This window comes from Chiloscyllium plagiosum, chromosome 30 (assembly GCF_004010195.1).
Source record: "Chiloscyllium plagiosum isolate BGI_BamShark_2017 chromosome 30, ASM401019v2, whole genome shotgun sequence".
In the NCBI taxonomy this organism is placed as follows: domain Eukaryota; kingdom Metazoa; phylum Chordata; class Chondrichthyes; order Orectolobiformes; family Hemiscylliidae; genus Chiloscyllium; species Chiloscyllium plagiosum.
The window spans coordinates 11,721,683-11,735,676 of NC_057739.1; the positions used below are offsets into that span (position 1 = coordinate 11,721,683).

Here is a 13,994-nt window from a genome sequence, read left to right on the forward strand (position 1 = left end):
CTAGCTGGATAAAAGTGGTGGAAGATGGTGAAATAAACTGTGACAGCAGCTGCAGGCAGAGCAAGAGAAAATGGAGAGATAGTTTGTAAGAATTACATAGGATGTCATTTGTGACTTTGATGAGAGCTGTTCTGGTACAGTGACAGAGAGGGATACCTGTTTGAAGCAATTCAAACAAGAAGTTCCAGGAAAGATAGGACTGAGTTTGGGAAGCCACAACACATTTAAGAACATTGGAAGGGCAGTCTGGATTGGATAAGGGTTATAGCTTGTAACTACGGAGAGGTCAGGTATACGTTTTTGGGAAGAGAAGAATGTTGACAGCAGATTTTAAAGGACAGATTTGAGGCAGAAGAACAGTTTACATCATCAGCTAATATGAAAAGCAAGAATTGGTAGTCAGCAGTTTAATGCAATTCGAATCTAGAAAGCAGGCGATTAATCTCATGGGCAAATTGAGCTTGGAAACAACTTGATGGATGTTTGGTTACAAACTAGAGAAGGAAACAATAGAATAAAGCAAAGCTAGTAAAACTTCATTTAAAATCACAAAGAAGTGTTGCTGCAGTTGAATAATCTCATTTCATCTGATTCTTGGAAGCTAATGCTATTAAAGTGAAAAGGGAGATTTGTTTTCCAGTCATTAAAATAGTCTATTAAAAAGTGGCAGTGCTAAGAGATGAAAGACATAAGAAATAGTCCAAACTGTACTTGGACTTTCTGTAGATATTGTAGAGCAAACAAAAAACGTTGATATTTATATTTAGTCCTCAAGGATGAAAGAATAATTCGAGTTATTTGCAATGTTTCCATTTTTTAAAAAATTGCTAAATTATTTAGTATGGAGAGAAGATTCTGTGGACAGAAAACCAAGAGTAGGAAGTGTTTATATTTCAGAGTAGAAGAATCTACATAGTGGAGTTCTGTTAGGATCTGTACTTGGACCAAGTCATTTGTAACCTACAGTAGCATTGATGAGGGATTTGTGTTTAATATATTGAAGCTTGCTGGGACAGTAAGCTGTGAGGACGATGCAAAGATGCTGTAAAAACTAAATAAAGTGATTGGACAAGAAAACACCAGTTGGTATGAATGTGAAATTATCCACTTGGTAGCAAAAATGAAAAGAAGTTTTATTTTGAATTGAAAGAATAATAAGTGTTTGTATTCATTTAGATTTGGGGACCTTTGTGGATTAATCATAGAAGGTTAGCATGTAAATTTTCTGATATTTTTTTAAAAGTATGTGCACATGATCAAAAAAGCAGAATATAAAGCAAGATGTGATCAACATCAGTTCTTAGTTTAGGAAGTGCAGTTGTTGCTGAAGATAATAATTGTTGAGTCTATTTGGTAGATCTATCTGATCCAAAAATATGTTTATTGGTTGGAGTCTGCAAATAAATCAAACCTGCTTATAATTTGTCAGTCTCTTAATGCAGGAGCAGATACAGTAAGCAGTTAGGACAGCAACTGGTGTGTTAGCCTTTAGTGCAAATTAAAAGGTTGCAAAGAAATCCTGTTGTAGTTATGCAGAACTGCAGTGGAACTAAACCTGGACAACCGTGAATCTTTGGTCTCCTTATCTAAGGAATGACATTCTTATTTTTGATGGGATGCAACACAGGCAAAGTAATTTAATTGTTGGAATGAAAGGACTATTCTAGGAACAGTGAGTAGATAGAATGGGCTTATATTCCCTGGAATCCAAAGAATGGGAGATGACCTCATTGAAACAAATAAAGTTCTAATGGGATATGACTGCTTAGGTAATGAGACAACATTCACCCTGGCTGCAAAGTCTCCAGATAGGGACCATTGACTCTGTATTCAAGGTTGGCTATTTAGGATGGGAAGAGGAGAAATATATTGACTTGAAGAGTTGTACATATTTATTATCTGCAGAATTGAATGTTCAGTCAGTCAGTATACTCATTAGTAAGTTCAGTTTGGTCAGTGACAGAAATAAAAGTTATCGGAATAGAGTGGGAAACATGGAGCAGAACTTCAGATATGATCTTCATGAATGTTGCAACAGTGTGGATGGGCTGAATCATGTACTGCTACTGGTACTAATTATGTTCTTATGTACAGTATATCACACATATCTGTGAAGCATTGCATCCTGTAGTTCACAGTAAGACATTAAATACCTCGCTTTCTATTATTCATATGACAACATTCAGTGCATTTGCTGCATTTGATCAAATAGCAGGAAGATACTTTGGCTGTCAGACACTGCATCCTTTTTCTCAGTCTCCCCTTTGGACATGCAGTGTCTACCAGTCTATCTTCAGTGACATAGCAACAGGAAAAGAGGACGTGCATTCTGATATGATGAGCTGACTACCTGGCAATGAGCCCCTACATTTTACTGGCAATCTTTCTGGGAAAGTTTCAGAACATAGGAAATGTAAGGATTTGTTTGTCTCAAATACAACAAATTTGGACTTTAATAACTGCCTCCTATCTTATTAAGTAGCCTGTTCTAGAGCAGAATGGTTTGACCTGGGCTAAGATAGGAACATGGAACAGAAGTAGGCCATTCAGCCCTGAGCCTGTTCCAACTTTCAATGAGATTGTCACTGATCTGTGGAGTAACTCCATATACCTGCCCTTGGTTCATATCCGTTAATACCTTTGTTTAAAAAAAATCTCAGATTTAAAATTAACAACTGATGCAGCTTCCACTGTCATTTATGGAAGAGAGGTCCAAACATTTACCACCCTTCACACATAGAAGTGCTTCTTAACATCTCTCCTGAACAGGCCAAACCTAATTGTAGTGAGATATCCTTTGGATTACGAATTGAGAGCACACCGTACAATTTACCTGTATCAATAGTTGAAATGTCATTCATTCAGTGCTCCTGGTTATACCTCTCTGTGAAGAAATGTTGAGGAAAACATCTGGGGATGTGATAAAATAATCAGGAGATTAGATGAACACCTATAATGTTAGGAGATCTCAAGGATATCATGGACTGAAAAGGTTTCTTTCTTTTAAAAGACGTCTTCCTTCAGTTGAGAGTTCAGGAACTAGAAAGGTATCATTCCACATTCTAACATTCACTTAAATCATGCCTCAACTGTGCCTCAACTGTATGATTCTGCCCTCCCTCCATAACCCTGATATTGTTAATCTCAGACTGGAAAATGTGTAATTTACCCAGCAGTCATTGCCTTTTGAACAATATTTCCAATGCTTTTTGCTTGATGAACTGCTTATTGATATCCCTGTTGTGGATTCTCTTACCAGAGGAAATAATTTCTCATCATTTGCCTTTTTGAATTCCTTTGTCACATTAAAAACCTCAATTAGGTCACCCTCAATTTTCTAAACTCCAGAGTCCACTCTCTCAGTCTGTGCTCAATTACTCAAAGTGTCTGTGTGCATGAACATCAAGAAAGTGCACAATCACCTTGTGAAAGCCCTGCAAACTGTTATACTCATTTGTTGAGGCATGTACAAGTTAATAGCCATTCTGGAGAGATACCGGAGGCTCACTACTAATTATGAAGCTTCTGAAACTCCAGTCTGGAGTCAGGAGGGAGGGAACAAAATTAGCTATGGATGAGGGAAGAAATGAGAAGAAATTGGACTGGAGGGAAATAATTTAAGTAAGACAACTTTATTAAAAAAATGCAAGCATGTGTAATCAAAATCACATTAGCAGCTTTACGGAGCTACGTGTTTGAGTAATCCAGTTTGAAAATGAGCTGGACTGGTGGAAAAAATGACTAACTGTTCTTTTGCTAACTTTTTATCTGCTGTCATCATGGTCTCATCCCACTGAAGAATAAACACAGTTCAGGAAATTTAAAAAAATTAAAAAGACGAAAAAGAATTGAACACATTTCAGAAATTCAGGACCTTTGGGGTCATTCACTACAAGTGATACAGTCAACTGTAAGAATATGAGGAATTGGCATTTGGTCCTTCAAATCTGCTTTGTAGTTCTGTATAAGGTTGGCTGATCTTTTCGGAACATGGTTACCGTTCCCACTGTGATAGATTGAGTTTGGCCAGAAATGGCTAGCACTTATTTGGAAGTAGGTAGTTCAAGCCATGAGAATTTCTAACTGATTAATAATTCGGACATAGAACAGTTTGTGGATTAATGCTACGAACTTGCTATGAGAACCGAGCAATTGGAAATCAAAATACTGCAGATGCTGGAAATCTGAAACAAAGGCAAAAAAAGTGAAAAATCTCAGTAGTTCAGGTGGCAATTATACAAAGAAACAAGATGACCTGAAATTGTAACCACTGGCCTGCAGAGCTTTACTCAATTTTTGGCAACAGGCCATATACCCACCTTATTCAACGCTTTGACTGATAAAATTCCATTAAGCACGGTTTTAAAATGTTCAATTCATCCAGTCTGAAGGGCTTTTTTTGAAGCAAAGAATTCCTGAATTCCACAAACCCTTTGCATGATGAAAAATGTTCTGATATCAACTCCTGAAGAGTATGTTACTGCTCTCTTCTAGATTCCCCCACTAGAGGAAATATCAGTTGTTTAATCATCTTCAACATCTCAAATATGTCGTCCTTTAATATTTGAGGGAATAGTGAGTACAACGTTTCAGCAGAATTTAAGCCTTGTAGTCCTACTTTCATTCCAGTGAGTCTACACTGTTCACCATCAAGGATAGTGTACCATTCCTGAGAATGTGTGCCTAGAACTGGACACAATATTCCCAATGCAGCCTAAACTCACAATGATGGCAATGTGAGGGTAAAGCTGTGTCCTAATGAGTGAGCAGGGTTGAGTTGTAGAAGGTAAATGATATATTTTCTTCAGAGTGTGACATATGTAGAGTAGTTTCATGGCATATTACCGTCAATTAATTTAATCCATCTTGCGTGTAGCGAGTGGTTTCTTTGCCTTTAGATGTACATGCCCAATATGTGTGTGTGTGTGTATATATATATATGTTGTGACGATGCTGTGGCTTTAAGAAGTATGTCTTGTCCTGATTTCTTTTAAAGAGAGATTGGGGGACAGGTGGCAAACAGTCTGTGAGAAGTTAAACAACTTGTGAGGGCTGGGGTTCTTTTTAAAGTTGAAACAATAGAAGCAGCCTGAGTGAGTGTGGTCATCGATCCAGAACTTTTAGTTAGCTTTCAGCAATTGCTGTTGTAGGCTTGAAGAAGCAGAAACTATTATTTCCCTCTCTTGATTACGGCCAAAACTGGGAGTTATCTTCCTCGGCTGCTAGATTATATGTGAGACAAAATCTGCTTTTCTGAATTTGTCTTTTTGCTACAGGGTATATTTATGGGATGTTACTGTATTTGAACAATTAATTAGTTATAGTTACTGTATCTATTATTCTGTTAAGTTTTCTAATAGAGTTAAGTTATTCCAAGTTCTTCCCTTTGTTGTATTTTAACTGTAGTGTTTGAATAAATTATGTTTTGCTTAAAGTCAAGCAGTTTGACCAATTGAATTACATCTGGAACACAGCACTTCACATTTGCCTTTAAGATAAGAAAAAGATAAGGTCTAGGCCACCTTCAAATATTTTGAGGATGTCTGGGCTGGTCCATGTCAAGTATATGTGAACAATCCCAGCTTGAGATAGGAGACAGTGGGAAACAACAACTGCTCCTGTTTTCACCTCAAAAAGGAAACGACAAAGGGTCAGTGAGTCAGGTGGGGACTCTCGGAGGTTAACCCCTGAATTGTCAATGTGCCCTTTCTCCATGATGTGCTGAAACACCTGCTTTGTAAATATTCAATATTTTACATTGTTAAGATTTCAACATTTCTTCTTTTTGTAAATTGTCCCATCCAGATTGTTGTCTATCACCCATCTCACTCAGAAACCATCAGTAGTCCTTGTGGGTGTTCTAGGATTTTGAAATAATTGGAAGAATAGAGATGTATATCAGAAATTGCTGGATGATTTCAGCAAGTCTGGCAGCATCAGTAGAGAGAAAGCTTTTTGAGTAGAGTGACCCTTCTACTGAACACAGGTCACTGGATCTGAAACGTTAGCTCTGCTTTTGATTTGATTTCATTTATTTTTGCCACGTGTATCTAAGTACACAGATGCTGAGTTTTTCCAGCAACCTCTGCTTTGCTTAAGATCTCCAGCATCTACAGTTTGGTTTTATTTTAGAGATGCATCTCACACCAGGATAATATGTGCCTCAAAAGTGATGCTGTTCCCTTTATTATGTTGCCCTTTGTTATTTCATTAATGTGGAGGTTTAAATTTGGGAAGAACTGTTAACTTTCTACTTCCTTGCAGTACAATTTGATTGATCTGACTCTGTGTGTGCTTTGTTTGCAGGTCGGTCCATCAGTGGCTGAACCGAGTCCAGTCATTCCTGTACTGCAGCGAGAACGGGTACTGGGGCACCTTCCTTGAGAGTCAGAAGAGCTGCGTGTGCCACACAGTGGCCAACATGTGCCAGCGGCCCATCCCCTGCAACATCGGCAGCAACAGCAGCTGCGCCATGTGCAGCCTGGCCAACATCTCCTTGTGCGGCTCCTGCAACCGAGGCTTCAAGCTGTACCGGGGCCGCTGCGAGCCCCAGAACGTGGACTCGGAACGCAGCGAGCAGTTCGTCAGCTTCGAGACTGAGCTGGACTTCCACGACCTGGAGCTGAATTACCTCCTGGCGAAGAAGGACTCCAGGCTGTCCATCCAGACCATGTTCATCAGCAATGAAATCCGCCTGGACACCTTTTTCGACCCCCGATGGCGGAAGCGGATGTCGCTGACCCTCAAGAGCAACAAGAACCGGGTGGACTTTATCCACATGGTGGTAGGCCTCTCCATGAAGATCTGCCAGATGAGGAACAGCAGCCTCGAGCCGGTGTTTTTTGTTTACATTAACCCCTTCAGCGGCAGTCACTCCGAGGGCTGGAGCACGCCCATTGGCGAGCACGGCTACCCAAGCTGGGAGAAGACGAGACTGCACGACTCGCCCTGCTACAACTGGACCCTGCTGCTGGGCAACAGGTGGAAGACGGTCTTCGAGACCGTGCACGTCTACCTGCGCAGCCGTTCCAAGCTGCCAGCCTCCCTACGCAACGTGACGGCCCAGGGCCCCGTGGACCTCTCGGACCCCAGCAAGCGGCAGATCTACATCAAGATCTCGGACGTGCAAGTGTACGGCTACAGCCTGCGTTTCAACACTGACCTGCTGCGCAGCGCGGTCCAACAGGTCAACCAGTCGTATGCGCAGGGCACGCAGTTCCACTCCTCCTCCTCGGTCATGCTGCTGCTGCTGGACATCCGGGAGCGTATCAACCGGTTGGCACCCCCGGTGGCCGCGGGCAAAGCGCCCCTAGACCTCTTCTCCTGTATGCTGAAGCACCGTCTCAAGCTCAATAGCAGTGAGGTCATGCGTGTCAACCATGCCCTGGACATGTACAACTCTGAAATTCTAAAACAGGCAGATCTGCTGACGACAAAACTTTGTTGACTTTTTCCACACTACCCCCCACCCCGCCACACACAAGGGATTTGTTGAGATGTACAGTTGCAAAAAAAAGCAAAGCAACACACACATAAGACACACACGCACAACACACACGCACAACACACACACATGCATGCACATACACACAATCACAGACACACATGCATATACACATATTCACAGACACACACGCACCACACTCACAGACACATCACAGACACACCACACGTACACCCCACAAAGCGGATTCTTTACCAAACACGGGGAATCCGCAAGGTCTCTCAGCAAATCGATTTGTCCAAGCATGTTTTATTATCTCTTCAGATAAGGACATCTTTTTAGTTCCCACTTTAAGCCAACAAAAATGGGGGAGGCCTTTCAGGACCTGGGGAAGCAGTCAGGAATACTCGTTGTGAACTACTGCCATTCCAATATATTGTTAACATTCTTATGATTTCCACAGGTGCACATGCTAGCTGGTACCTAGCGTGAATTTGTACAGAAAATTTAACAGAGAAGAAAAACAATATGTTCCACTTAGGCAAGTGGAATATAAATAAGGCATTTACAACAAAAAGATAAGGTTTAAGGGATATTGAAATGTTAAGTATGAGCACACGTGGAGCTATATGTTGGGAAAATAGCAGGTTTCTGATCTGGTGGGGGTGTGGTGGTTGTGTGGGCAGAATTAAGGTGGATTTCATTAAGCCTATTGGTCATGTCCCACAGCACAGTATGGCCTTTATGGCAACATCTAGTCCTAGGGGTGCCACAACATACCACCTAATATCTATCACACCAATCTCACAGCATGCGGTTGGACAATTGTCCTCTTGAGAGGCGGTCTGCAAGTATCTAATTAAATGCTGACCACAAATTCAGATTTGAATGGACCCCCAGTAGGTTTTACACATTGATGGCCACAGTGGGTTCAATATTGCAGCCAGAGAGCAGTGCAGTGAAAGTTACCCTTTCCAACATGCATTTAGGTCACAAATCAGACTCTGTCTCCAATGGTACAGCCTCAGCATTGGTTAATAATCAAACAGTCGGCACTTCAGCAGAAACCTAATTGGGAAAATCTTAAGGGGGCCACAGGGTCAGCTGGTAAATTGAGAAATAAAATTTCATAATTTGACAATGTTTACCCCTCACTGTTTGATTAATGATTCACAGATGTTTAACGGCTGTCCGCTGACTTAATAATTCAACACGAACATCTTTCTCTTCATCATCAGTATAAAACACTGGGAACGAGAGGATGGTGTTTTATTTATTCTCAGTAAAAAAGAGAAAATGCTAAAAATCCAGACTGTACCAGGCAGCATCAGAAAGAAAAGAACATCCAGTCATTGTGTGGGAGATTCTTCCTCATGTCATGATATACTTAATATGACTCTGTCAAATGTTGACTGACTCGTGCACTTCCATTGTTTTCTTCATATTTTTGGCTTCAGATTTCCGTTATTTTTCTTTAGGCAATTATTTTATATGTAGCATTTTTGTTTTGGCTACAGTTTGTTCAAAGGGAATCTTATTTTGGCTACAGTTTGTTCAAATTCTTCCATTAGTGCCATTCTGTGGTGAGAGATCCTCCTATTTCATTTTTTTCCCCTTTCTGATATTGCCTTGATGTTGGAACCTTTGGAGATAATAAACTTTATCACATGTACATAGTCAGACTCTCATGTCCAGGCAGGTTTGGAGCAGAGAAATGTGAGTGGTCAGAGTGAAGTAGTCAAATAATTTCCTCACACAACATTGCCCCTCTCACTGAATATCAAATGCTTTCAGAAATTGGAATTGTGAGGAATTGCATTTGAGGTGTTTCTATGACTCTAGAGCCTGTAGTACATCAGATAATAAATCCATATTTTGTCGTCCATATTCATGGGTTTTACATGACAAAATAATTAATCACAATTGATTACATACAACAATGACCCTCTCTTCAGTTTAGTTTACATGCCTTGGTCAGCCCACGTTGATTTTAAGAGTCTCCGAAATTTAAAAGCAAGCAGCCAGCAGTTGTGACTCTAATACTCTGGTTCTGGCTCCCATTTCAATTCTCATTATTAGCTGACATTGCATTTCATAATTCTGCCAATCCTTTGCACTTGTTAAATGCAAAAGCTCCTTGTGTGCAGGTTGTGACAGATCCTTTTATCATGTTCTTTGAGAAATTCAAGAAAAGTAAAAGTTGAGCATTGACTTATCTAATACTCATTCCCATTCCCTTCAGATGAAAGTGTCCTTACTCTAGATTTCAGTGTTTCCTGCCCTTCCTGCATTCACACAATAATAGCTACAGTTTCGACAACTGTAGCTTTCCTCAGATGATAAGAGGGAAAGGCTGTGTGCCAGGTTCAAACACAGATTAGGGTATTATAGCTCACTGGGTTTAGAAGGAGGAAATGGTTCCCAATCACCATCCATTCCAATCATCGGATTTGTATGTTGTTCACAAGGTTGGGGAAGTCATGTAGTCAAACAGCACAGAAACAGACCTTTTGTTCCAACTTGTCCACGGTAACCATGTTCCCAGACTAAACTATTGTCCCACTTGCCTGTGTTTGGCCCATATCCCTCGAAACCTTTGCTATACATGTATTGATCCAAATTGCTTTTAAATGTTATAACTGTACATCCACCACTTTCTCTGGCAAAGCATTCCACAAACGATTCACTATATAAAAAAGGTTGCCTCTTTTTCAAATCTTTCTCCTCTCATCTTAAAAATGTGCCACCTAGTTTTGAACACCCCACCCCAGAGAAAAGACCATTGCTTTTCATCTTATCTATGCCCCTCATGCTTTTATAAACCTCTGTAAGGTCACCTCCTCAACCTCCTAAGCTCCAGTGAAAGAAGTCCCAGCCTATTTTTATAACTCAAACTCTCCATTCCCAGCAACATCCTGGTTAATCTTTCCCGAACCTTCTCCAATTTGATAGTGTCTTTCGTATAAGAGGGCGACTAGAACTACATACAGTACTCCAGAAGAAGCCTCATCAATATGACCTCCCAATTCCTATAGACAAAGTTATTAGCTTTGATGAACGATTTTCTTTCCCTGATTTCCGATCTCTCCCCAAGTTGGAAAACTTGACCTTTGTCAGAGTGTTGCAGAGGGTTATAGAATTCTATCACGCTCTCCTCACCCTGCCATATAACTTCCTGATGTGACTCAGTAACTTTGGTCATGTAAATAATGCTAAGATCTGCCTGCTTTGGTACCTTTTTCATTCGTTTATGCTTAGTGGTGATTAGTGATTGGACATTGATGATTAATAAGAACAAATGAGTTAACAGACATAAATAGTGCACATATATGAACACCATGAACCTGATGTTTTATCTGTCATTGTGTGAATCACACTTAACTGTGGTGTGGAGGTGCCGGTGTTAGACTGGGGTGGACAAAGTTAAAAATCACACAACACCAGGTTATAGTCCAACAAGTTTATTTGGAAGTACAAGCTTTCGGAGCGCTGCTCCTTCATCAGGTAGCTGCCTGATGAAACAGCAGCCCTCTGAAAGCTTGTACTTCCAAATAAACCTGTTGGACTATAACCTGGTGTTGTGTGATTTTTAACTTTGTCTATATTGAACTAAAGTGACTTCATTTGGTCTAAGTGGAGAAGTACACTTCATGATTTAACCAGAAATGAGATGGAAGGAGGAGAATCACAAGATGAAGTTTCATTCTACATTTTGTCAAAAGAAACTTTATCCATTTTTCCACCTATTCCTTCAGGGAGATTGTTTTCCTGAGCACTGAGATTTCAAATTCTGAACTTGAAGATCCTTTAGACCCATGTCTGTTCTATGGGAAGTTGAGGAATTCTTCCTGAAGTCACTGTTGAGAATTATGTTTGTAATTTGATCATCTTCCGCTGGTTACTCTGAGCAGAGTGTGTAAACATTTATAATTTGAAATTGCTTCAATATGCATATTCATTTTTTGAGAGCTGCTCAACATAAACATGAACAACGTGAGAGCCAGCTTTGGAGGTGCAGGGGCTTTCCTTTAAGTCTGGTCATGTTGATTATCTCTCGAACAACTTGAAGTTTCCATCTCTAAGACACGGTGACAAAGTATGCATTATATTACAATTTAATTATTTTCTAATTAATCTGACCAACATGTATGTTAGTGCAGTTCGTTCCAAGTATACCTTTGAGTGATCGATTCAGTGTAGCCTTAACAGAAAAATCAGTGCAAAGTGGCACATTTACAGTATATTATTTGAACTTACGTATGGACCATAGGCACTTGATAGTATAGAATTTGAATATTACTGAAAGGAGATAATATTGCCAAAACCTGCTGTCTTGCATTCATCAGGGCAAATGTGAGAATGCCAAATTTCAAATGAATGCAACAGTTTATACTATGGAAGTAAAGGGTGCTGATTACTTAGCAAGTTGACTCTGATATTCTTTAGTCAGTCATGGTATGTGGACATTGCTAGAAAGGCCAGCATTTATTTTTTTCCCCGTAATTGTCATTGAATTGAATAGAGCTGAAAAATGTGTTGCTGGAAAAGCGCAGCAGGTCAGGCAGCATCCAAGGAGCAGGAGAATCGACGTTTCGGGCATAAGCCCTTCTTCAGGAATCCTGAAGAAGGGCTTATGCCCGAAACGTCGATTCTCCTGCTCTTTGGATGCTGCCTGACCTGCTGCGCTTTTCCAGCAACACATTTTTCAGCTCTGATCTCCAGCATCTGCAGTCCTCACTTTCTCCTAATTGAATTGAATAGCTTGCTTGGCCAATTTTAGAGGGCATTTAAGAGCCACATAAATTACAGTGGATTTGGAGTCACATCTCAGCCAAACTGTGTAAGATTTCCTTCCAAAAGGACATTTGTGAACCAAATGAACAAACAAACTGATGAAAACTCCGTGTAGGAACAAATTAGTACAGATGCTGAGATCTGTACTGAAAACTGAAGAGTTTTCTGAGAAAGAGTCATCTAGGCTCGAAATGTTAGCTTGCTCTCTCTCTCTCCATGGATGCTTTCTGACCCATTGTTATCTCCAGCATTTGTTTTCAGTGAAGAAGACTCAACTTGACTCAAAGCGACAGCTCTGTTACTCTTTCCACTGATGCTACCAGACCTGCTCAGTATTTCCAGCACTTCCTGCTTTTCTTTCAGAATCGTGAATCAAGTTTGGGTACAACTTCTTCATTCACATCACTGTTCAGCAATGGCTCAATTGATAGCATACTTGCCTATGGGTAGGGGTCAGTTGTTCAAATCTCGTTCCAGATACTTAGACATAAAATCTAGACTGATTACCCTAGTGCAGCACTAACGGAGAGTTGCACTGTTATTATTCATTCATTCATGAATTTAACCATCACTGACAAGGCCAGCAATCAATCTTGCAATGGCCTTTTAGATGAAACATTAAACCAAGACCTCCATCGGTCTGGTGAGTTTACCAGTTCTTGAGCCATGTTTTAAAAGAAGAGGAGGAAAGTTATTTCGGCTATTCTGGCTACTGTTAATACTTCAAAGAACATCACTAAAGAAAAGATTATTTAATCATCATCGCAATTCTGTTTGTGAGAGCTTGCTATTTGCAAACTGATCACCACCGTCCCCCCATATCAGTAATTACTCTTGAGAAAATACTTAATTGGCCATAAAGCAATTCAGGATGTCACATAGTAGTGGAAGCGACTATATAAATGCAGTATTTTCTTTCTGCGATTGGAAGTGTTTCTAAGCTGCCGATTTATAGTGGCAAAAATGTTTGCCCTGATTATAGCGAAGGTACGGCATGTATTTGCTACACTGCGGTTCTGCTTCAGTCGATAATAATTTTATGTGATCACTTTTAGTTTTACTAAAAGCAGGCTCTATCCTTGTTAAATTATTGATGGTGTGTCCCCTGCTAATTATGCATGCAAGCAATTGAAGCACTCGACTGGAAGCTAATTATCACTTAAAAACCATACATAATAAAAGGAGTAACAAGATATTGCAGTTAATCACTGCATTATTTGAAATGATATGTGCTGCTTTTATCTAAAATAGTGCTGATAATCAAGGTTTGAAACTGCCAATCTGTAAGAGAAAATTAAACGAGTGTCAAGGGATATTTTGTACACAATTCAAGCTGAGAAGTTTTGGGTGCTTTGTAACTTTTCATTATTAAAGGTTTAATGCTTTATCTGAAGGTATCATCCAACTCCAGAGAAAAGTATATGTATGTCTGATGGTGTCATTCACACCTCCTGATTTTGTGGTGTCACTTCAACTGAAATGCTTCTGGTAACACAGAGATTGGTTACTTTCCAAAGTGTGGCCAATATGAAAACTGTCATCACAATTGAACATCTCTTCCTGTAGAAGTGATGTTCCTTGTTTTGAGATGCTTCTGTTGTCATCCTGTAAACCCTCCCTTTACTCCAGCCTTTGTAACTAAAAGCAAGCGATCTGACTCAACAACTGTTAACACCTGAATATAATAGCTTTGTTGTTCTTGTTGTGGAAGATGGGCTTGAATTTACAAGGCAACAACACTTTCAAGGACTTTAGA

At 40.0% G+C, this 13,994-nt stretch overlaps 1 protein-coding gene across 4 annotated transcripts in view; it reads left to right on the top strand.

Annotated features, from left to right (window-relative positions):
• Nucleotides 1-7,522, top strand: part of brinp1 (bone morphogenetic protein/retinoic acid inducible neural-specific 1) — a 371,924-nt gene extending 364,402 nt beyond the window's left edge. For all 4 annotated transcript variants that reach the window (XM_043719925.1, XM_043719928.1, XM_043719927.1 and 1 more), the window contains exon 8: nucleotides 6,307-7,522. In XM_043719925.1, the coding sequence (XP_043575860.1) occupies nucleotides 6,307-7,447 (1,141 nt within the window). In that variant the 3' untranslated portion in view covers nucleotides 7,448-7,522. The remainder of the gene's footprint in view (nucleotides 1-6,306) is intronic.
• Nucleotides 7,523-13,994: the final 6,472 nt, after the last annotated feature.